We start from the raw sequence: 20,797 nt of genomic DNA, 5'->3' as shown, positions 1-20,797 counted from the left end.
AATCTTCCCTTGCTCAGAAATAATCCCATCCCACCAAGCTGCCATTTCTGAATTGCCGCATTGGATCATAACTACCTGCTGCTCCCAGAGGAGATTTATGAGCCAGTGGTCTTTGTGTATTAACTGTGTGCAGAGGAAGAACCTGACCATTGGTGCTCTGATAAGGGGAAAGGACCTGTTACGTGCATGGAGACTCGCTCTGCCTGCCAGGGTGAAATATGGCTGGAGGTATAAAACAAACCGGTCCACCCTGAGCTGATTTGTGTCTGTGCTGCTTTTAATGGGAAACCATTAAATTGAACACTGAGCTAAGGGATAAATCTGTTGGCGAGCGTGAGCTGGTACCATTTCTAGCCAGCTCTGAAGCAGCATCTTTGTGCTGCTCAGGGTAGCTGCAGCTCGTGCCGTCATGGCAGGTTAATGGGGAGGAGGAAGGGAGGGAAGGGTTTGGGAAATGCGAATGTGCTGTTATGAGCTTGCAGCAAGCCAAACGCTGCGGATATAGGAAGGTGTGTGTACAGAGCACTGATACTGTAGGAAGTAGTGAGTTTATCAGTGTGTCCTAAAGATGCTGTGAAGAAGCAGAGCCAGCCTCAAGGCGAGGAGGAGGGGAGCACGGCAGGTCTTGCGTACCAGCGCTGCTGGATCACTCCTGCTGGAGCAGGGGGAAGGCCTGGAGGAGAGCAGGGTGCTTTGGGGCACGGGTGAGTGATCTCTCTCCTCTGGTAGTGAAACCCAGGTAAGAAATTCCCACCACTCCATTGGACTAATACAGCAGGTTTGGCTGCTCTGGAAATGGGTTTGCTGAAATGATGTGGGTTTTAAGCAGAGCAAAACCGTCCTCCCCCAGAATTTGGAGATTATAGAAGGCTCAGCTGCCAAAGTGTTTTGTGTAACTGCCCCTGCAGATAAAGTCTGGGAGGGAGATAAAGGCATGCCAGTGTGAGCAAGGAGGGGTAGGGGTCAAGCTGCTCATCTCCTGAGCTCTCTGAACTGGCAGCAGTGTAGGACGATCCTTGCAGCACATCATGGAGTGGGCTGCAGCGTTCCCGGGGTCACCAGCTCTGCAAGGGCTGTGCTGGGGTGTCCCCCAGAAGGGTCTGGGCAGCAGCCAGAAATGCTGCTGTGAGTTCAGTGTTTGGAAGAAAGCCTGGCCAAGCAGGGCTCCTGGGGGTACTCTGGGTTCCTGATTGATGTGGAGAAGGGGGTGGCCACTCCCCAAGGTGGGTGGCTCCGTGCCACGCTCTGCAAAGCCTGCTGAGCAGCGTTGGAGGCAAAACTAGCAAGAGGTGCCATTCCACGTCCCCCTGGACATCTGAGCCCAGGAACTCCCACACCATGTAAACAGACTCTTCGTGGCACCAAGGAGGGCTGTTGCCTTCAAAAGTCCATTGAGCAGTCTCTCTGGAGAAGATGAGATGTTTGTGTGCTTCCCAGGGCTCTCAAGGGCCACGCGTTTCTGTACATGTCTGCCTGCCAGCCTCTCACCTGCAGAAGCTCCATCTTGGTCATCATGTAGGGTGTAGGTTCAGGCCTATGGGTACAAAGGCTGGCAAAATACTGGCGCCCTTCATATTGGTGAGGGATGGCAGGACAGCTGTCAGCTTCCTTTGGGAACGAGTTATGGATGTGCTCTCTCCTTTCCCAAGTCCATGGCTTCCCTGAGCAAGTGCCTTGTTCTGCCATGTCCACCGCCAGTGGATTACGAAGCCTGGGCTGGAGAGCTGGGGTCTCGCAGCAGGCTGTCCTGGGAGGAGCTCCTCTCTGTGACCCCTTGGTGCACCCCGCAGCAGTGCCACCCTTCCTGCACAGATGGGGATGGCTTGGCATGCAGGGCCATCAGATGCACCAGATGAGGGGCTGTTGTTAGTGCAGGCAGGGTCTGTGTTTGCATGACTCTTCTTCCTTAGTAATGCATGAAAATCTGGTGGATTTGTCACCAAGCTGTGACTAACTCGTGAAACCTGTCACTTCCCTCGTGACTTACGAGGCTTCGTGCCAGGGCGCCTTGTCTGCTGGCGGGGGTGGGACAGGGGTGCCTAGCTACCCCAGGGAGCAATGACAAGCAATGGATTTTCTTTGAGGGCTTCAGCAGCACCATCGTTCCCTGGGCTGCTTCTCCTGTCTGTGTCCTGCTCCTCCCTGGGCACTGAAGGGTCTTCTAGTCCTGCTTATTTCTGACAAGCTCTGACTTGTTGAATAACCTGAGAAATATTGAACTAAAATAAATGCAGTTATCCCACAGTGCCTGTAAATCTCTTTATTCTACAGCCATGGAAATGCTCCCATCCCGCACAGACTGTAAGAGCAGAGCAGCATTGCTTGCCTCTTGGAGAGGGAGGGGATGGGAAGCCCTGTGACCCCTTAGCTCCTGCCTTCTCCTGGAGGGCTCTTCTGACTTTTCAGCCTGGGCTTGGAGGCAGTGGGAATGGCCCGATCCACAGCAGTGAGTGGCTGGTGGCGTGGGGAGGCAGCAGGGAACAGCCTGGGGCTGCGGGGCACCGCAAGGCTGGTCAGCCCTCGCAGCGGGGATGTGTCAGGGTGTGCAGGCCCCCAGGAGTATCTGTGGGAGCTCTGCTTGCCTTTGCTTCAAGCACTCACTGCATAAAATGAAGGTTTTCCTGAATTTTCCGGGTCTGTTTAAGTGAAACGTGAGCTTTGATGTCTCACCTGCTGCAAACGCTGCTGAGGGCTGTTACTAGAGCTCCCCAGGGCTGGAGCAGAGTCCTGAAAGCAGTGGGAGCCAGTGCAGGGGAAAGGGGGCTCCCCAGCCTGAGGGCACTTGTGGCTCTGTCCCAGGCTGTGTCCATGGGCTCCTGGCCCATCTTGGGCTTTTTTCGTCGTGATGAGACTGTCGAGTGTGATGACCCTCAGTGCTGGGTGCACGGAGGAGTTTTGCTCTGCCGAGCAGCCTGTGGGCACCTGCTCTGGTAAGGATGAAGGGCAGAGTGAGCATTGAGCTACCAGGGTGTCCTGCTCCTCCACACACAGCCAGGAGCGCTGCTGCTGGTCCTCCCCCATGGTCCCGAGGGCTCCTGGCCCTGTTGCCGCTTGTGGCAGCACGCTGTTGCACAGGCCCTCCTCTTTCCATGCTCTTTCCGTGCCTTCCTTCCCGCCCTGCCCGAGAGGACTAAGCAGGGAGGACAGCCTGGCCAGCCCAGGGCAGCAGCATTGCCCTCTGCCTCCGCCGTGCCCTGCGCCAGGGCGGTGGGGACATGCGTGCTCGCTGCCAAGGCTGGCTTGGTCACGGGATGGAGCTTCCCGGCTGTAGTTGTTGAGGGCTGTGTCTTGGTGGAGTGTCTCGGGAACAGAGCCAGGCCCCACCTCCGTCACGCACATCCCATGGCGACTGCAGAGCCTGCTCGGAGACATGACGGAGGGTGGCACTTGTGTATTTTTAGCTTCTGCTGCATTGCATTAAGAGCTGGAAACGAGGGGTGTGGACACCCAGCGACTAGAATACAACAGCCCATGCCGCTGGTGGGGATTGCAGCTGCTGGAGAGCGTGTCTGAACAGTCTGCTAAAACGCTGTGTATGGAAGAAGCTGCCTTTTCTGCTCCCGTCGTGGGGCTCTGCAACTGACTGCACAGATAGACTGGGCCAGCGGCTGCCAGTGTGACCATCCTGGGGAGGCAGAGCTGTGTGATGGTGCCCATCTCGGGCTGCCGGCGTGGCGGCAGCCTGGCTGGTGGCTTCGGTCAGTGCCGTGGGGGGAAGCTGAGCGGCTGGGGTGCTGGGCAGCCCCCGGACATCGGCCTCTGTCTAAAGAGCATGGAAACCTTTGATGACCCCTGCAGTCAGGGTCCCCATGGACACTCCACATATCGGGCAGATCTCTGTGAGGTTTGAGCCGTGCCCTAGACCCAAATGCAGGGCTTCTGCGGAGGCGTCCTGCTTCTCCTGGGGGGCTGTAGGAAGGCCTGGCCCAGCCTGCAGTGAACAGGGGTTGAATGGTGCTGGCACTTGCATGCAAGATGGCATGTGGCATGGCCACTGCTGCTGGCTCTGGTCACGCTGCCCAGCAAGAGTGTGTTGTGTGGATGTCATCTGAGTCTGGTAGCCAGGGGAGCTGGCTTTGCTCTTGGCGATGACCGTGAGAAGGGGCTCAGCTGTGACCTCCTCACAGGATGGAGCTGCCGTTCAGATCCTGAGGCTGTGGCAGAGCTTTGCCCTGCTGGGAACGCTGTGCTCCTGGGGGGGGGAAGCCTGCAGGGCTCAGGGCAGGGCCCTGAGGTGCAGGATGGGTAGCAGGGTGGACATCAGGCTGTTGCTTCTTTCCCCTTCCCACCCCCAAACTTGTGTGGTACTGCAGGGTTTGTGTACGGATCAGGAGTGATGCTGGCTGGCGAGGAGACTCCAACACCCAGCAGTGCCAATGCAACGTCCACTTCATCCCCGTCGGACCTTCCAGCAGTGGTGGCCTGTGACTTCTGCCACTTGGGTCCAGAGGAGCCACTCTCTGCACCCACCTTTCTGGGTATCGCATGGCAAGCGTGTAAGCTGTATAATTGGTGCCACCTTTACGGGGCAGAAGAGGATGCTGGGCTGCCCAGCCATGGGATGGGAGCCCAGGAGCGCCGGAGGCAGGGAAGGTGATGTGGTCTCGCAGGCCGTGGAGGGAGCGGGGCTCTGGGTGTGTTATGGTTCCCTCCTGGCTGGGCACAAGGTGCAGGATCTTCTGCCCCATCCAGCCAAGCCTGACCCCTTCTGCTGTACCTCTCCCAGGTGCTTGGGCCCAGTTTTCTCTTGTCTTCACTCAAAGCTGCCTGCTGTTCTCCATTCTCACTTGCCCCTTAGGACTTGCATCCCATAACATCCTAGTGTCATCCTGGCCCCCTGTCCTAGCTGCCCTTTCCCTGTCCTCAGTTTCCTCCCTCTTCCCCTCCGCACCTTCTCTTTGCAGTTGCTGTTCCCCCTTGTTCCTCTTCTCCACTGTTGCCTTTGCAGGTACCTGGCACAGGCAGGGTGAGGGTGAGGGGTTCGGACCCAGCTCAGACGGCAGGCAGTCCCGCTGGCCCCGGGATGGTGCATGCCCTGGGCAGTCGTGGGAAAAATGCTGCTGAACTTCACTGCTCCTAAGCTCCCCACACATGTGCCAAGTGGAGTTTTTAAACTGTTCCTTCAGGTTCCTGTGAACCCAGCTCCGCTCTTTGCTGGAGGGCTTGGAGAGGGTCAGGGGTGCTGTGTGACCCTCACGGGCCAGGGCGGCTGGTGCCTCTTGCAGGCTCAGCAGTGTGGGAGAGGGAAGGGAGCCCTTCGAGGACCAGGGGCAGGAGCCGCTTTGCCTCCCATCTCCTGGTGGTGTTTTCCCCTAAGTCCTGAATAAAAACTGGGAAATCGAGTCAAATTGGGACTATGAATGAAATGAAACAATTTTAAGTTAAGGAAACACACCATTAAGGCCCACCCTAACCTTGGCTTTGCCCTCTAGTGGGGTCATGCAATAAGTGCTGTCTGTTAGCCTTCGCGGCTCTCTGGGGAGGTTTTAAAAATCTTTTTTTCCCCTGACCTTCTCTTTGACAGTAGTTAAACGCATGGGACAAGACTTTGTGCTCCAGCTGCTGCTGAGGGACTTGCTTTCCTGTATGAAATGTAATTTATAGAAGATTCCTCTGGGAATAAAAAAATGTACAAAAGTTACATAAAAGTATATTCTGAAAATGTAAAATCGTTACAATCATCACCAAAAAAATGCCAGTTGAGAGACAGTGCAAAGGCACAGCTCTAAGGATAAAAAGCATACTGGGCGTATGGAGGCTGCTTGGGTATGGTGCCAGCGGTTCAGAGATGGGCATCACCTACCAAAACCTGGAAGTCGTTGTCTTTACTCACACACACACCCCCCCCCAAATACCCCAGAAACAACAAACCTGCATGGTTAGACGGCCATGTAAGAAGACATGTAGAAGAGGCTGTTCAATGTAAAATGATATTTTTCTTTAGTTAAAAAAAGTTGTAGTAAGAAAAAGGACACATATTCTAGGAATTTAAAAGTAAACCTGTAACAAGGCAGGACTAAAAAGATTTTTAGGAACCACTCGCTAAAGACACGGAGTCTAATAATAAATTTTTTTCCAAATATCTCAGGACTAAAAAGCCTTTAAGAGGAGTCACAGGGTAAATAAGCAATGGAGGTGTCAAGTGAGTGCTCATGGAAACAGGGTGTTGGCAGAACAGCTCGGTCAGTAAGACTCCCAGCCCAGAGCCATCCCCGATGCCAGATGCATCGGAGAGTTGCCCTTAAATTAAAGGGTTTGATAAAGACATTTTTGAGCAAAGTAACACAAGCCACCAGGCTTTGATGGTATTTACTCTAGAATTGTAAAGGAGCCTGATGAGATGTTGGGAATCACTAATAAATAGTGTTACGGGCCACCGCCCATCAGGGCCATGTCCATGGAGGGGGAGGTGTAGCAAATGTGAAATTAAAGGCCAATAGGTTTACTTGGGTATTGGGTAAATCGTTAGGAACTATAATAAACACTTTATCTATGAAAATGCTACACTGGTGAATAGTCAGCATGGCTTTTGTAAAGCAAAGTTAGTCCTTGCAATCTGCCGTGGATTTTAAAGATAGCCAGATCACAGGGTTCTGGGCTGGTCTGGGTCTGGATCATTGCTCTGGCCTGGTACAGTGCTCATGGGCTCCCAAACAACTGTGGAGAAAGTTTCTCACCGAATGCTTTTAAAGAAGTTAAGCATTGTCCTTATAACAGGTCTTTCTGTGAATTAGTGACTCGTTAAAGAACAGGAAGCAAAGTACAGGAAAAATGTCTCTGCTTTCATGGCACAGAGCAGGGGAGAAGGTGCCAGCTGATTCCTGCAATCATCTGAGATGTTGAAATGGAAACGGAGTCTGAAGAGTTGAAGAAAAGTCTCAAAATATGCCAAGTAATGCATACGGGGGAACCAGCCATGTGCGTATCTTTACTTTACTGCTCCTGGAGGAGACTGTAAAACACTGGCATAGAGTTTCGCACCTGCCTGCAGGTTGTCCCAGAGACGCGTTCAGCGGTTCGGAAAGGGAGAAGGCACAGAGCAGAAACCTTCCTGCTGCTATGTGGTACCTCTCTGGTAACGGCGTGCTCTCCTAGTGCCACCCCAAAGCTGATAGGGTTAGAAGAGGTGCAGAGAAGGATGAGGCAGATGGTCTGAGAGCTGGCCCAGCCCGCCTGCAAGGAGAGGGTGACTTGTCACCCATACCTTAGCTGGGCCAAGAGAGCTCTGCAGGGGAAGGATGTGAGGGAGAATGGCAAAACAGTGAATGGGACAGAGCGAGTGACAAGGAAATCCTCCTTTGTACTCTCACACCTTGAGAACTAGAAGCCACTTAGGAGAGCAGCACAATTTAAACAAAATCATCGGGTTTTTCCCATACCTTATCAGTTTGTAGTAGTGAATGCCACCGGGTGCTTTGGTGCCCGTGGTTACAGGTGGGTTCATGCAGCTGTTAGCTGCCATGATCTGGATGCAGTCCTGCCGCTGGAGCTCCCGAGCTGCAGTCAGCCTGGGCAGACGGGGAGGTAGAGCACGCTGCCTGCCCTGACCCACTCCTGTCCCCCTTGGGGTCAGAGCACTGGCCTAGAGCGGCCCTTGGCTGGTCCAGAGCAGCCACGGGGAGCCTGCCTTGCGCGCCTGCTGCAGCAAGCATCCTGGGGCTATGATTTGCCACATTCAGGCTCCTGAAGCTGGATGTGTTTCTCCCCTGTGAAGGGAATCTGAACGTGGTAGTGTGTCACTGCCGGCTGTTGCTGCAGACACAGTGGCTGGTAGCCCAGGCAAAGCCATGGGCAGCCTGATGGCTCATGGAGATGTGTGTCTCAGGCCACTCAGCCTGGAGGTTGCTGCTGCAGCAGAGCTCCCTGCCGTGCTGTGTCCCCATCGGTGTGACACAGGCCCTTAAGCTCCTCACTGCTTGGAAGCAGAGGTGGTGGTTCCCTGCGGCACAGGGGCAGCAGCTGATGCTCTGGCACCGGCTGCACAGGGACAGTGTGCTCCTGCCTGCCGCAAAGGACTGGCCGGGCAGCCGCAGGCAAGCTGCGAGTGTGCTTTGAAGCCACGCAGGAGCACAGATAATGCTGGCACTGCTTTCTCAGGCTTTTCCTGTTGACGAGAAGCCAGGATAAACTGAACCTCATCAAGGGGAAGTAGGAGAAGCCTATTCCCTGGCTCACAGCAGTGTGCCAAGCTCCGACTGCAGATTTGTACTGAGCAGCACAGTCCTATGTGGATGGCAGGAGCTTGCTATGGACTTGTAGGAGCATGACATGCAGCCTTTTCCCCTCAAGACAAACCAAGCAGCCTTGGGTGCAGAAGGGTTTCTGGGGCTGGTAGTACCTTGCCCGCAGTCAGTGTGGAGGAGCTTGGTTTCCCTGCCCATCTGTGCTTCTGCTGCCTGTGCAAGCCCTGACCATGAGCTGCTCGGTCCCACAGGCTGGTGTTTGATGGCCCTTTCAAGGCAGGGCCTGCACCAGAAGCTTCTGGCTGCTGGTTAGTGCTGCTAACTGGTACCAACACTGCTTCCTGGACACAGCAGGCTGTGATGTCTGATGCCCACAGGGCATCCCATGGCAAAGTGCTGGCACTGCTGAATCTGGGGGTCTGCAGCGCTGCCTGGGAGGTGTGCTGAGGTGGACATGTCTGTGTTCCCACCACGATGGGCTTGCCTAGAGGCTGGAGGAGCTGTTGGCAGCCAAGAGGTGATGAGGAGGAGCAGAAGGATTGCTTGCATTTTCACAAACCTTCTAACAGCTCATGGTTGTTTCTATAAAGCATTCAACTTTCTATTGCAGCAGGGCTTGTGGCAGGCTGGGATGTCTTCATCGGTAATCACCGAAATGCCATTTCCAATTTGCCTAAGCAGCACAATGCAAGCACGAGGCAGACCCCACAAAGTAGGTCACGGTTTGAGGCCTGCTCTCCTGACGGCTTTATCAGCCTGTCTCTTGCGGTGGGGCCTGAGGCTCCTGCTGGGCGGTGGATGTGCCAGTGGCGAGCGGGACCTGCCTGGACCTGCCTGGGCTCCATAGCCTGGGTTGGAGCTGCAGGTGCAGACAGCAGACGGGGTACTGGGGAAGCTTTGGACCACTTGGCTGGTGTGCAGCGTTGGAAATCATGAGCTTGTTTCGGCACTCCCTAATCCATGCTGGTTTGCTAGGAATTGCTGATGCACACAATGAGAGGGACCCACGTCTCCATGCCTGGCCATTGTGGCTCAGCTCCCCCAGGCACAGGCTGTCGGGGACGGAGCTGCTCCAGGCACTCAGCACCACGCCCAGCCCAGTCCTGGTCCAGTCCTGTGGGTGAGCCAGGGAACCCCTCTCCGACAGGGCAGGTGACATCGTCTGCTCTTGGACGGCACCAGAATTGCAGTATCCAGACCTGTTGCTTGTTGGGTGGTCTGCCTGGAAGTGGGCAGCCCTTTGCGAGACTCAGGGCTACAAGCTGTGGCTGGGAAGGAGTAGTTCACCCTCCTGCTGTGCAAGGATGCTGAAGATTTGCTTTCTGTCTGGTATCTGCACTTGGCTGCTGTTCAGCACAGAAGCAAAAGGAGATCCAGGCTCTTGGGGGTCTGTGAGCTTTGTAGCTAATCCAGTAAATTGTTCCAGCTGATCCCCAGCTTGCAAGATCTGAGGAATGCAAAGGCTGGGACTGATCCTGTTCCTCAGCCTGTGGGCTCAGAGGCAGCATCTATAGTGCTGATTTTCTCTCTGCCCAGAATAGGTTCCCCTTAATTGCTTGGGTGCACTTTGATGGCTTGTCCGTGTGGTGGGATGGCTGCTCTCCCCCGTCCCAGGTCACTGGAGCAGACCGGCAGCAGGGGCCAGGGCAGAACACTGGAGGTGGCCACGTGCAGGCAGAGATGTTGGTGCAGCCCGCCCGGCTGATGCCAGACGTGCCAGCAGCCCCACTTGCGGGTGGCTGCAGGGGCATTGGGGTTCTTTTCCCCTTTGCAGCCTGTTCATTTAATGCTTCCATCTAATCCAAATCAGAAATCTGAGGGTACAGGGTGCCCTGCGCCTAGACCACCCCGAATGGGCTCCAGTCCTCAGCCTGTAGGATGTAAATATTTACATTCTTTCCCACAGCTCTGGGGTATCTGAAGAGCCGGATGGCGCTGGGGGTCCACAGGGCCAGGGCATTGCTGTCAGAAGCACTGGCACCTCAGTACCAGGGAAGTGGCTTGTGAAGGAACCAGCACCCCTGGCCCGGGGCAGCTGTGGGCACAAGGTGCCGGGGCGAGCATCGCCACCGTCCCCACGGGCGCGCCGCTGCCCAGCACCTTCTGGGCCACTCACCAGCCGCCCCACAGCTTCCCTCTGAGGGGGTGCCACGTCCAGGCTGGCAGGACAGGCTTGGCAGAGGCTCAGCCCCGCAGCTTGTCTCATGGGACAGCCACCAAACACCTGTCTGCAGGACCAGCTTTCTGGACCCGGTCGTGCCGCTGGGCTTGGTCTGGTGCTGATCTGCCAGCCCCGTGGTGGTGAGCCAAGCCAGGAACGGCCACAGCTTCCCTCTGGTCGTGGCCGAGCCATGCATTAAAAGGAGGAGTTAATCAGGTGGTTGGGGGTGAAAGGTTTGCCATCTCCTCCAAAGGCTGTGGGGTTTGCTCTCCCGCCGTGGGGCCGGAGGAGCAGCTCAGACTGCCTGTGCTTCCGGGGCAGTGGGCAGAGACCTGCCTGGGTGCCCATCAGCGGCAGGCTCTCAGCAGTACCATGAGGGATCCGTGCTGGCTGTGGCCCCAGCTGCTCTCTGGTGGCCACCTGATCACAGGCAGAGAGGAGAGGGTACAGTGGGCTGGCTGAGTGTGCAGGCAGGGCCAGGCGCTGCCTGTGCCGGGGCGCTGGGGATGGGAACTACCTGGCAGAGCTGCTGAAGCGGAGCCCAACGTGTTACTTTCCCCATCCTTGCTGCACACAGCTATGCTTCTGCCCGGCTCTTTGTGCATCCCTTGCTCTCTCCCCCTCTGGCAGGTGCTGCAAGGGATGTTTCTGGTCCCCATTACAAATCGTCACCCACAGCTCTCTTCCTCAGGCTGTCCCCTGCCAGCCCCACCAGCCTGGGCTGCTCTCGAGGAGCAGGGGTCGCTGCTCACAAGCTTGGGCTCCTTATCGCAGGCACTCCTGCTGCTGCTTGAGCAGAGCTGGCCCTTTTCGTGCTGTTTTCTGGTTGGGCCTGCAGCAACGGAGCATGCCAGGGAGGCAGCTGAATTCCTTTCAGTGTTCAGTGCTGGAAAGTTCGCAGGAAGTGAAGGAAGAGCCGGAGCAGGAAGAGCGGCTCCGCTCTCCTGGGCTGGAGGGAGCCCCAGCGCCCAGCAGCTCCCGGGAAAGGTGCCAGTCTAACCCCCTTCTTCTGCCCCGAGCTCTGCCCTGAACAGACCTGTGGGCCTACTTCTTGTTGCCAGAGGCTGCAAGGCATCCTTAATTCCCTCTCCCTGCTCTGCCAGGACAATCCCTGGCTCTGGGCAACAGGCAGGAGGTGGCCTCGGCACGTGGGTCGCTCTGGGTCTCAGCAGAGTGGGGTGTAGACTGTGCGATCAGAGGCAGGACTGTGCTTGGGGGCACAGCAAAGGGGCCGGCTGCCTCCACTCTGGACCTACGTGGGCTGGTGGGGAACCGAAAGGCCTCTCTAACCTGTTAGCCTCCGTCGGGCAGGGAAGGGGGGTCCTCCCCTTTGAGCTGCGTCTGCGTGTGGTGGCCATTAGCCATAGTCCCCTGTATGTCGAGGGATGTTGCTTGTGCTGCGCCCGGGTGATGAGAGCCTCGCTGGGGCTGCAGTTCCCCCTAGAGCACCTGCTATTTCTGTATGTGGCATTTGCTTCACACGCCACCTTTCTGTTCTCTCTGCAGCCGCCAAGCTTAAAAGCGCTGAGCCGCTCCCCAATGTCGGATGCCTGGGAGTGCAAGGCACAGGACCCCTTTGCCAGCAGCGAGGATCAGGACGAGGTGCCCCACCAGGTGACGGTGACGGCCACGGACACAGGCAGCCAGTGCCAGTGCCCGGAGGAGGAGCCCGACGGGGCTCCCCAGAAGCGGACGAGCACCCAGAATGGGATGCAGGACAGTGGGGGCGGGGGCATGGGGGTGAAGAAGAAACGGAAGAAAAAGGATCTGGGAGAGCAGGAAGGGGGAGAAAAAGCAGCTGTGGAGGTAAAACCAAAGAGGAGGAGAGAGCCTAAAGAACCAAAAGAGCCTAAAAAGGCTAAGGAGCCCAAGAAGCCGAAGGAGCCCAAGCAGAGGGAGGTAGCCAAGAAGCCCCGGAAGCCTCGGGAACCCAAAGCCCCCAAGGAGCCTAAAGACAAGAAGAGCGGCTCTGAGCCTGCCCCCAGAGCAAGACCCAAGAAGAGCAGGTGGGTGGTGGTGTGACCTTGTCTCTGTGCCTGGTGTGGATGAGGCTGTGGGCTCGCAGGAGCTTCGGCCGAGAGAGCCGTGCTGGGCCACCATGTTGCAAGGTGCACGGGCTCCTTGTGCTGAAGGCTGGCCTTGCCGGTCGGGACGCCAGGATGAGCTCTCTGGCCACACAGAGGCAGGACAGGCAGGTGCCCTTCTGGGGATGAGGCCCTGTGAGACCACAGATCCAGAAGAGGACCAAAGAGTCTTGGCCTCTCCTTGGCCTGGCCTTTGTGCCGAGTGTCCTGGGGGAAGAGGGACCTTAGGGAGGTGTCTCACCAGGACAGCGAGGTGCTGTGTGGCAGGGAGCCTGCCATACCTGTTTTGGGGCCCAGGCAGAGGGTATGTGAGTGAGATGAACCTGACCCTGGGCTGTCTGTGCAAGCGAGCGTCCCCACACGCCCGGGGGCCGGCAGCCTGCTTTCCCTCGGCTCAGGTTTGTGAGGATGGTGGAGCACATACCGTCTTCTCTCCCTCTCCTGGGCAGCAGGACCTGTCCCTCCCTTGCAGCTGTGGAGCTGTGCTGGCAGCCAAGGCCGGCAGTGGGGGGAGGCCTGAGGACTCCCTTGTACTGCACAGCCCAACGCCACCACCTCCAGTAATTCCTCATGCTTTTAATTAACAGGCTGATTGGCCAGAAGCTCTGATTTCTTAGCTCTGATTTCTTTTTAATTGGGAATGTGTGCAGATAGCAGAGCAGGTCTCAACAGCACCAGCGTCATTTGGTTTACTGTCATGGACTCGCAAGAATAAGTGTTTTTGAAGAGTCCTGTACAAAGCAGGCCTATCAGTTGGAGCTGGGCCCTCCTCATGTACTGTAAATAATGCATAGGACAAATATATTTCTACTGTAAACAGGATTAGTACACAAGCCAGCTGGGAGTATTTCAGCAAAACCTTTCTGTGTTAGAAAACACCAGTTTGATAGAGCTTCTCGAGGGCACTTTCCTGGAAATGGTCACCAGAATGGGCATCCCAGTGCCTGTGGGGTCTGCCCACCTCCCTCCCGCCATGGCTGCCCACAGGACACGTGTGGAGGGCAAGGACCGAGCCCCGGGTCTTCCACAGCCCTGCTCCTTCGGAGCTTGCTGACAGCTGGATCCTGGAGAGGCCGGATCCATGGAGCCGGCGCCAGGGCAGCCGTTAGTGCCATGGGCGTTAGTGGTGTGGGCTGGTGGTGAACAGAAGAGGGTGTGGGGCAGCAGAGCTCCCACGCCAGGCTGGCGGGGAGCTCAGCAGGGTGAGAGCTGGGCGCCGTGTCCCCAGCGGGTCCCTGAGCTGTGCAGTGCTGTCACTTCTGGTCTTCCTCAATGGGGAAGCCAAGCCCCCGCATTGTCGCGGGCCGGTGAGCAGATGGGGATGGACAGATCAAGTGGACAGTGCCGGGAGGGTGAGGGAGGGGCTCCTCAAGGCCCCGAGGAGGGCTGCAGTGGAAGGGCTGGAGGTGGAGAGGGAAGGAGAGGGGCTGTAGGCAAGGAAGGGAAGGAGGAAGCCCAGGTAAAGGCAGCACTGGGCACCGAGGAGGATCCTGGGATGAGGGATGCAGCTAGCAGCTTTTCCTAATGACACCTCTGCTCCACCAGTAAGAAACTGCCATATGGGCAGTTCACAGAGGTCCACCCCTGCGGTGGGACCTTTGGGACCAGACCAAAGCAGGGGAAACCTGGGGAAGAGCAGACCATGGAGGCTTGGGCTCCTGGACACACTCATAACTCTTGTCCAGGAGCTTGTTGCCACCCTGGCAGGTCCCTTGGCTGTCAGCAGTGCATTCGCAGGGCGCTAAGAGCAGCCCATGACAGTGCAACCTGCCATGGGTAGCTGGTGGGCAGGTCACTGGGCTAGACATGGGGATTGTGGCAGGGTAACCCCAGCTGCAGAGCTGGAGACCCTGGTCTCCCCTGCAAAGGCACAGCACGGTCTGGGGGTATCAGGAGGGGGGCTGAGGGGGGATCCGCTTGCTGTTCTGGGGGCCAGTGTGCAGAGCCCTGGTGAAGAAGTCACTTCATGCAAAAAAGACCAATTAATATAACTCCATAACACATCATGCAGCCAGAAGAAACCGTATAGGAGTCTGGGAGTGCCACAAAGCTCTGTGCTTTCCTGATGCCCTGTCCCAGTGGAGCCTGAGCCCGTGGTGCTTCCTCCCACTCACCTGCACCTTCCAGGAGGACCTAGGTCCACCCCTGCTGCTTGGAAGGTTTAGCCCATGGGTCCTCCTTGCAGCTTCCACCCCTCTGCAGCCCCTCTTAGAGCCTCTTCTTAGATTGTTGCCTCGGCATCTGGGTCAGCCACCAGCAAACCCACCCACAAGAGGAATGGCTGCTGGGTGGAGGCACCCATGGGTGTCAAGCTGGAAGCTCTGCAGGGAGCAGGGCTGTGTGTCCCCCTGTGCCCACTGCCTGGGACAGAGACGGAGAGGTGGGCTGGCGGCCCCTGGCAGCGCAGGGAGGGCGAGGTGAGCGGCAGGCAGGGTAAGCACTCCGTGCGAATGAAATGATTGCTGGGAGTCCTCTAAGTGGCAGATAATGGTGGCATAATTTCTTCTAAATTATTTCTAATCATAGCCAACTACTGGTTCATGAATGAAGCAGTTGTTAATTGTGACTTACAAATCAATATCTTGGGAGTTATTGCTCGGGTGGAAGCAGTGCTCGCAGTGCATTTTCAGGGCCTCTAATTGAAGCGCGGGTGCACGGCCAGGGCATTTTTGGTCTGAACAGCAGATTTTTAGCTGCTTGGTTTTTGTCAGTCCCAGGCAAGCAGTCATTTTTCTCATGAAACAGGGGTAAAACCTTGACACAGCTTTGAAACTAACCATCCCTCTGCCGCTGTGCAGGTCTGGGATGTGGAGGGGACGGGTGGCGGGGCTGTGAGTGAGGAAGGGGACGTTGCTCAGCCCAGGGACAGGCACCAGCTCTTTGAAATATTCCCTTAACAGTGTTCCTTGCAGAGAGTAAGGATGGACGGGCACGTTGTGAGCAGCTGTTTCTTACCTGGGTGCTTCCTGGGCACGTTCCCTTGCACAGACAGGTTGTGGTGGGTGCTGGGTGCCAGGGGCGGCCGGGTGGCCCTGACCCTGAGAGCGTGCCACGGGGCTGGGCTGCGTCTTCACATGTTTTGTGTTTGCAGGCAGGTGGTGGGATTCACTGGGAGCAGGGCCCAAATCCCCTCCGCGACTTGAGCGCAGGGGACAGTTGCCTGGTGCGACAGAGCCTCCCGGCAGGCCCTTGGAGGCAGTGGTGACCGCCGTGGTGGGCCATTGCACCGGTGGGAGTCTGGGACCTGCATCCTCCCCGTGTTTGTGGCGATCATGGGGCTTAACTCCCTCCAGCTGAAGGCACAGGCTGGTGTTGGCTCAGCTGCCATCTCGGGAGGGGACTTGGTGCTGAGGCTCAGGGAAGACAAACCACGAGCTGGAGCAGCTTCTGCCTCAACGCTGCTGTAAAGGTTTACCGGGGTCTGGCAGGGCTCTGCGGCGCATGCAGGAGGTGGCTGGCAGGATGGCCGGTGCTTCTCAGACTGGGCTAGAAAGTTTGTCTCCAGGGTGCCAGGACAAGGGTTGCCTCTGGAGCTGCTGAACTGTATTCCTGACTTTTGTCAGTGCAGGACGTGTTTGTGAGCGCTCCACTCAGAGCAGGCACCTCGTTGCTCTGGCCCGCTGGAGTTGGCGGTGGGGAGATCCTCCTTGGTCCTGCGCTGGACGTAGGTCCCTGTCTCGGTCTCCCAGCTGGGGCAAAGACTGCCGCGCTCTGGTTCAGGACCTGCCTTCACCATGGAGACTTCATGGTCCAAGGAAGGGGTCACCCTGCCTGGAAGGGAGAGGCTGGCGTGGTTCCTCCCGGCTCATTGCCACTCCTGAGCCACTATCCAGAGCGTCCTGACCTCACGCATCTGGTCTCCCCATGCTGAAGGAGCAGTGAGGGCTGGCCATGAGCTGAACCCCATCTCCTACAGCCCTTGTGGGGCTGTTCCCCTGGCTGGTGGGAGCCCCCAGCCCCTTTCTGCCCCACACCAGGCCAGGGCAGGTAGACCCTTTCATCCCAGCGTACTGGAATTGGATGGAGAAACACTTGATGGTGATTAATGAGCATCACCAGCTGGGCCTCCCCAGTGCTGGGGGAGGCCCCAGGAGCCTTGAGATGCCTTTGGGTGATCCAGTGGGAGCAGAGCCCTGTGTGGGTGCCTGCTGGCTCTCCCCCAGGATCCCTAGGACAAGATCTAACTGTCAGTCTATCTTGGCAGCAAGGACACCCCTGTGGAGAAGAAGAAGAAAGGGAAGAGGAAAAATGAGATACCAGTGGACAGTTTGGATTTGGACCAGGATCTCTTGAGCGCATCCGTGCAGAGCCCAGAGGAGTCTGCGGAGTCGGCTGACAGCCAGGTATGTCTGAAACCCTCGGCTGGCTGCTGGTGGGGGAAATCCCGGCTGCCTCTGAGTGGGAGAAGAGCTGGGCCCCGGGGCACAGTGATCAGAGAGCACTTTCAGCAGTGTGGCTGGTAGGCCCTGGTCCTGGAGGGGAGCCACCGCTCTTCTCTGAGGCCAGGGTCTACCAGCCAAACTGCTTAAAGTCAGCTGGTTGGTCCTGGGTTGGGTGCATGCTGCTGCCCTGGGTGCTGCACATCCCTCAGCCTTGAGTTTCCCTCTCCTCCATGGCTCCTGGCAGCTCCCCTTTCCCAGCACAGCACAGCTCAGGGAGGCAGGTCGGCCCCGCAGGGCTGGGGAGCTGTTCATGTCTCCGCAGGGCTCCTCTGCTTCAGGTCTTGGGGGCTGATGGGGCTGTGTGGGTCAGGCATTGACTGAGACCTTGGCACCGCGGTGATGGGTTTACCTCCAAGGACTACCTGTTCTTCCCACCACCTCCATCCCACTGGGGCAAGGGGGTGGGCTGGAGATCATGCAGCCCTGGGGCTTTCTCTCCTCTCCTCAAGCAAGGAGGAGGTATTTGGTCTGCCCATCTCTCCCATGACTGCCTTTTTCATCCCATACACAGAAACGCCGCTCAGGACGGCAAGTGAAGAGGAGGAAGTACAACGAGGACCTGGATTTCAAGGTGGTGGATGATGACGGCGAGACAATAGCCGTGCTGGGAGCTGGGCGAACCTCTGCGCTCTCTGCCTCTACTCTGGCATGGCAGGCAGAGGTAGGGCTGGATGTGGGACTGGGGTGACGGGGCCTCCTGCCTCCCACGGAGTGTCCCAAGGGTGTGAATGCCGAGGTTTGAAGAAGTGGGGGATCCCAGCACAAGGGTGGGGTGGCAGTGTGCCTGTCTGGGAGGGTGCAGGCTGGCTTTGCAGGAACTGTGAGTGCACAGAGGGGTGGGCAAGAGGCATGCAGGTCCAGCTGTCCCCCTCCTGCTTGGAGACTAAGGCCTCTGGAACATGTCATGGAGCTGGACGTGTCCCTGAAGGTCCCAATGACCTACCCATTGCCCATGCCCACCTTTGGCTCCTGTCTCTCTAGCTCCTGTCCATGAGGCTAGTCTATTATTTTGGCTCTGCCAGCCAAGCACTTTGTAGGTGCCAGGTCATTGTTTTCTGCCCACATTGCTGCTCTCCATCAGTGCCTTGGAGTGTAGAGGCGCCCAGCCTGACACCTGCCAGCCGAGCTGATCTGCCGGGCAGTGAGGTAGGGATCTCGGCAGCGTGGCAGGGACCAGCCAATGTCACTGCAGTTTGGGCCTCGCTGCCTTGCCTCCTCTGCTCACTGGTTCAGCGCTGGCTCCTGGTGGGTGCTGGCAGCTCCTTCCTGCTGGTCTGTGTGTTGTATCCTGCAGCTCGTTCCCTCTCCCTGGTCACTAGCGAAGCTGCCAGATATTAATAATGATCACTAATTGTTTTCATAGTGTTCTAGTGTCCCTCTCTACTCCCCTCTTCACAAGGCTTTGGTGTGGGTATTAGTCGGCTCTGTTGTTAAGCCAATAAGACCTGGCCTGATGCTCCCTGCCTCGCCCAGAGGGCTGCCGCACACCCACAGAAGGTGCTGCCAGTGCTGCTTCAGCTGCTGCCTGGGGCCATATCCCAGCTGGGCTCCTGGCAGTGATCTCTCCAAGTGAGATTTTCAAAACAGCAGGTGGGAATGGGTTGCCTTTGGCATATGTCCATGCTGCCACCCTGCTCTCCTCTTAGTCCTGGAGTTCCACCTCAATTTGTCCTGCTTCAGATGAACTATTAAGGCTGGTGTCTGACTGCAGCAAGGCTCTCTGCTGAGTGGCTGCTCTGCACTCCTGCCAGCAGGCTTGGGCAGGCCTGGCCTTGGCTGCTCCCAGGGTCAGGACTGACCCGGCAGGGCAAGATGAGAGTGCTGAGACCTCAGGGCTGCTCTCCCCATGGCCTGGACTTGCAGCTTTCCCCCCTGGATCCTGACCGTGTTCCTCAGCAGCTCTCTGGGGTGGTGCAGGGCTCCTCCAGCAGCCCACAGGCTGCCAGTGATGAGCCATGGACCTGTGTAAGCCGGCTGGGCTGCAGGTCAGCGTGGGAGCTCCCAGCCATGGGGTGCTGGAGGCGGCTGCGATGGCAGCGCTGTGCCCCTGGCCGTGTTCACACAAACCCTTTGTGGCCAGGGTCAAGCTGGAGCCCAGCAGCGCCAGGGTGGATGCCTGGGCGTGGGGAAACGAGCAGTACACAGTGGCTGCAGCAGGAGCATCTCTGTGTGCTCCCCTCGGTCGTGTTACCCTGGCGTAGGGCAGAGCTCCCCAAACAGGGCAGAAATCCCCCTCTGGGCCACAGGACTGCAGCTGAGGGGCCCAGACAGAGCTGCTGGGTCCAGCATCCTGCCCCACACCACAGGTGGGGTGCCGAGGCAGCAGGTCAGCTGAGGGCTGAGGCATGGAGGGGTTGCTGCAGCCCTGGGCACCATCTTGGCTTTCCCAGACCCTTTTGGGTGGGTGGTGTGGGATACCCTGGCTGTCTGTCCCTCCCCAGCGTGCCCCGTGTCTTTCTTGGAGGAGTCTTTCTAGTCTGCAAAGGGACATCTTAGGGCTGCTTTGCCTTGTACCAGGCTCTGCCTCCATCTGAAGGAGATGAACAGAGTCCTTCTCCTTTCTGCTCTGCGCTTTGCTCTTCCTCCTGCTGCCGTACCATCTGCCAGCCAGGGCAGAACTGATATTTCTAATGCTCAAGCAAGCTCCACATTTTTGCTGTCTGTCCTCTTCCCTTAATCTTTCCATGCCTCTCCTGCTACAGCACAGACAGGCACAAGCCTGGCTCTCTTGTCCCTTGGCATTCGGTGGGGCTGATCCTGCCACAGCACGCAGCGGGGAGAGCCTCGACCTCCCCACTTGCCCTATGGCTGCCGTCTCAGAGCTGGAAGCAGGACAATGTTAGGGCCAGTTCCAGCAAAGCTCATGTGCTCAGCATGAGGGAGTGGGGTGGGAGCCCATGGGTGGCCAGCAGAAGGTCTCTGCGGCCTCATGGGGTGATTTCCTCATGGCAGAGTCAAAGCCTGTGGAGGCAAGGAGGCAGCGCTTTGAGCCTGCTGGGAAGAGCTGCATGGACAGCAGTGGGGCTGAGGTGCTGTTGCCCGTGTCCTGTGGCCATGGGCAGGTGGCAGCAACAGAGGATGCCTGTGGCAGGGCCCGACAGCCCTGCTCCTTGCTCTGCTGAGGCCCTTGGGGCCATCCAGCACTGTAGGGTTGTATAAATGCCAAGGCAAGTCAGAGATCTGGCATGGAGAGTGGCTGGGAGCAGGAGATGTGCACATTTTGGCATGTTTCCTTCCCTGAGTCTCGGGGCAGAAGCACCCAAACTCCCTCCTCTTTTCTGGGAGACTTGCCACCCTCTCTGGCTGCCCTGGTCTCGCTGGAAGGACCTGCACAGCTAAGGGTCCTGGTCAGCTAAGGACCCGGGGAGCACAGGCAGAGGGTGAGTGAAGCTGGGCTGGCAGCACCTGCACCCTTGCACCCAGCAAGGGTTCCCCAAGCACTGCCATCCCAGCTCCCACTGTGCCGGCTCTGCCTGCCCAGCTGGTGGGCTGGGAGAGGAGCAAGCAGCCATTCTGTGCTGGGAGGGTGCCAGAGGCCAAGCCACACAATGAACCGGGAAAACAGCGCTCTGCTCTCCTGTCCCCAGGAGCCTCCTGAGGATGATGCCAACATCATTGAGAAGATCCTTGCCTCCAGGATGGTGCAGAAGGAGGTGAGTGGCAAAGATCTCAGTGGGGCTGGAGGTCCCTGGGCAGAGGAGAGACGGGACCGGGCTGCCTTGTGCAGCAGGGACGTGAGACGTAGCAGCAGTCGGTGCTGCCGTGCCATTCCTTGCACTTGCTCTTTGCAGGGTGCTGCTGGGGTATGCCCAGACTGGTACCTTTCTGGGTTGGGGATCAATGTGGTGCCTCTCCTGCCCTGGGCACCAGAAAGCCTCTGGAGAGGAGTCAGGCCTGGGCTGATGCCCAGGAGGTGTTTGAGTCTCC

The 20,797-nt window shown here is 57.6% G+C and overlaps 1 protein-coding gene across 10 annotated transcripts in view; it reads left to right on the top strand.

Annotated features, from left to right (window-relative positions):
- Positions 1–20,797, top strand: part of CHD6 (chromodomain helicase DNA binding protein 6) — a 95,899-nt gene that overhangs the window by 33,747 nt on the left and 41,355 nt on the right. For all 10 annotated transcript variants that reach the window (XM_072879582.1, XM_072879577.1, XM_072879583.1 and 7 more), the window contains 4 exons: positions 11,851–12,350; positions 16,633–16,771; positions 17,382–17,531; positions 20,458–20,523. In XM_072879582.1, the coding sequence (XP_072735683.1) occupies positions 11,851–12,350; positions 16,633–16,771; positions 17,382–17,531; positions 20,458–20,523 (855 nt within the window). The remainder of the gene's footprint in view (positions 1–11,850; positions 12,351–16,632; positions 16,772–17,381; positions 17,532–20,457; positions 20,524–20,797) is intronic.

The sequence above is a fragment of the Ciconia boyciana genome, chromosome 14 (assembly GCF_034638445.1).
Source record: "Ciconia boyciana chromosome 14, ASM3463844v1, whole genome shotgun sequence".
In the NCBI taxonomy this organism is placed as follows: Eukaryota; Metazoa; Chordata; class Aves; order Ciconiiformes; family Ciconiidae; genus Ciconia; species Ciconia boyciana.
This window is presented reverse-complemented; position numbering and strand designations above follow the sequence as displayed.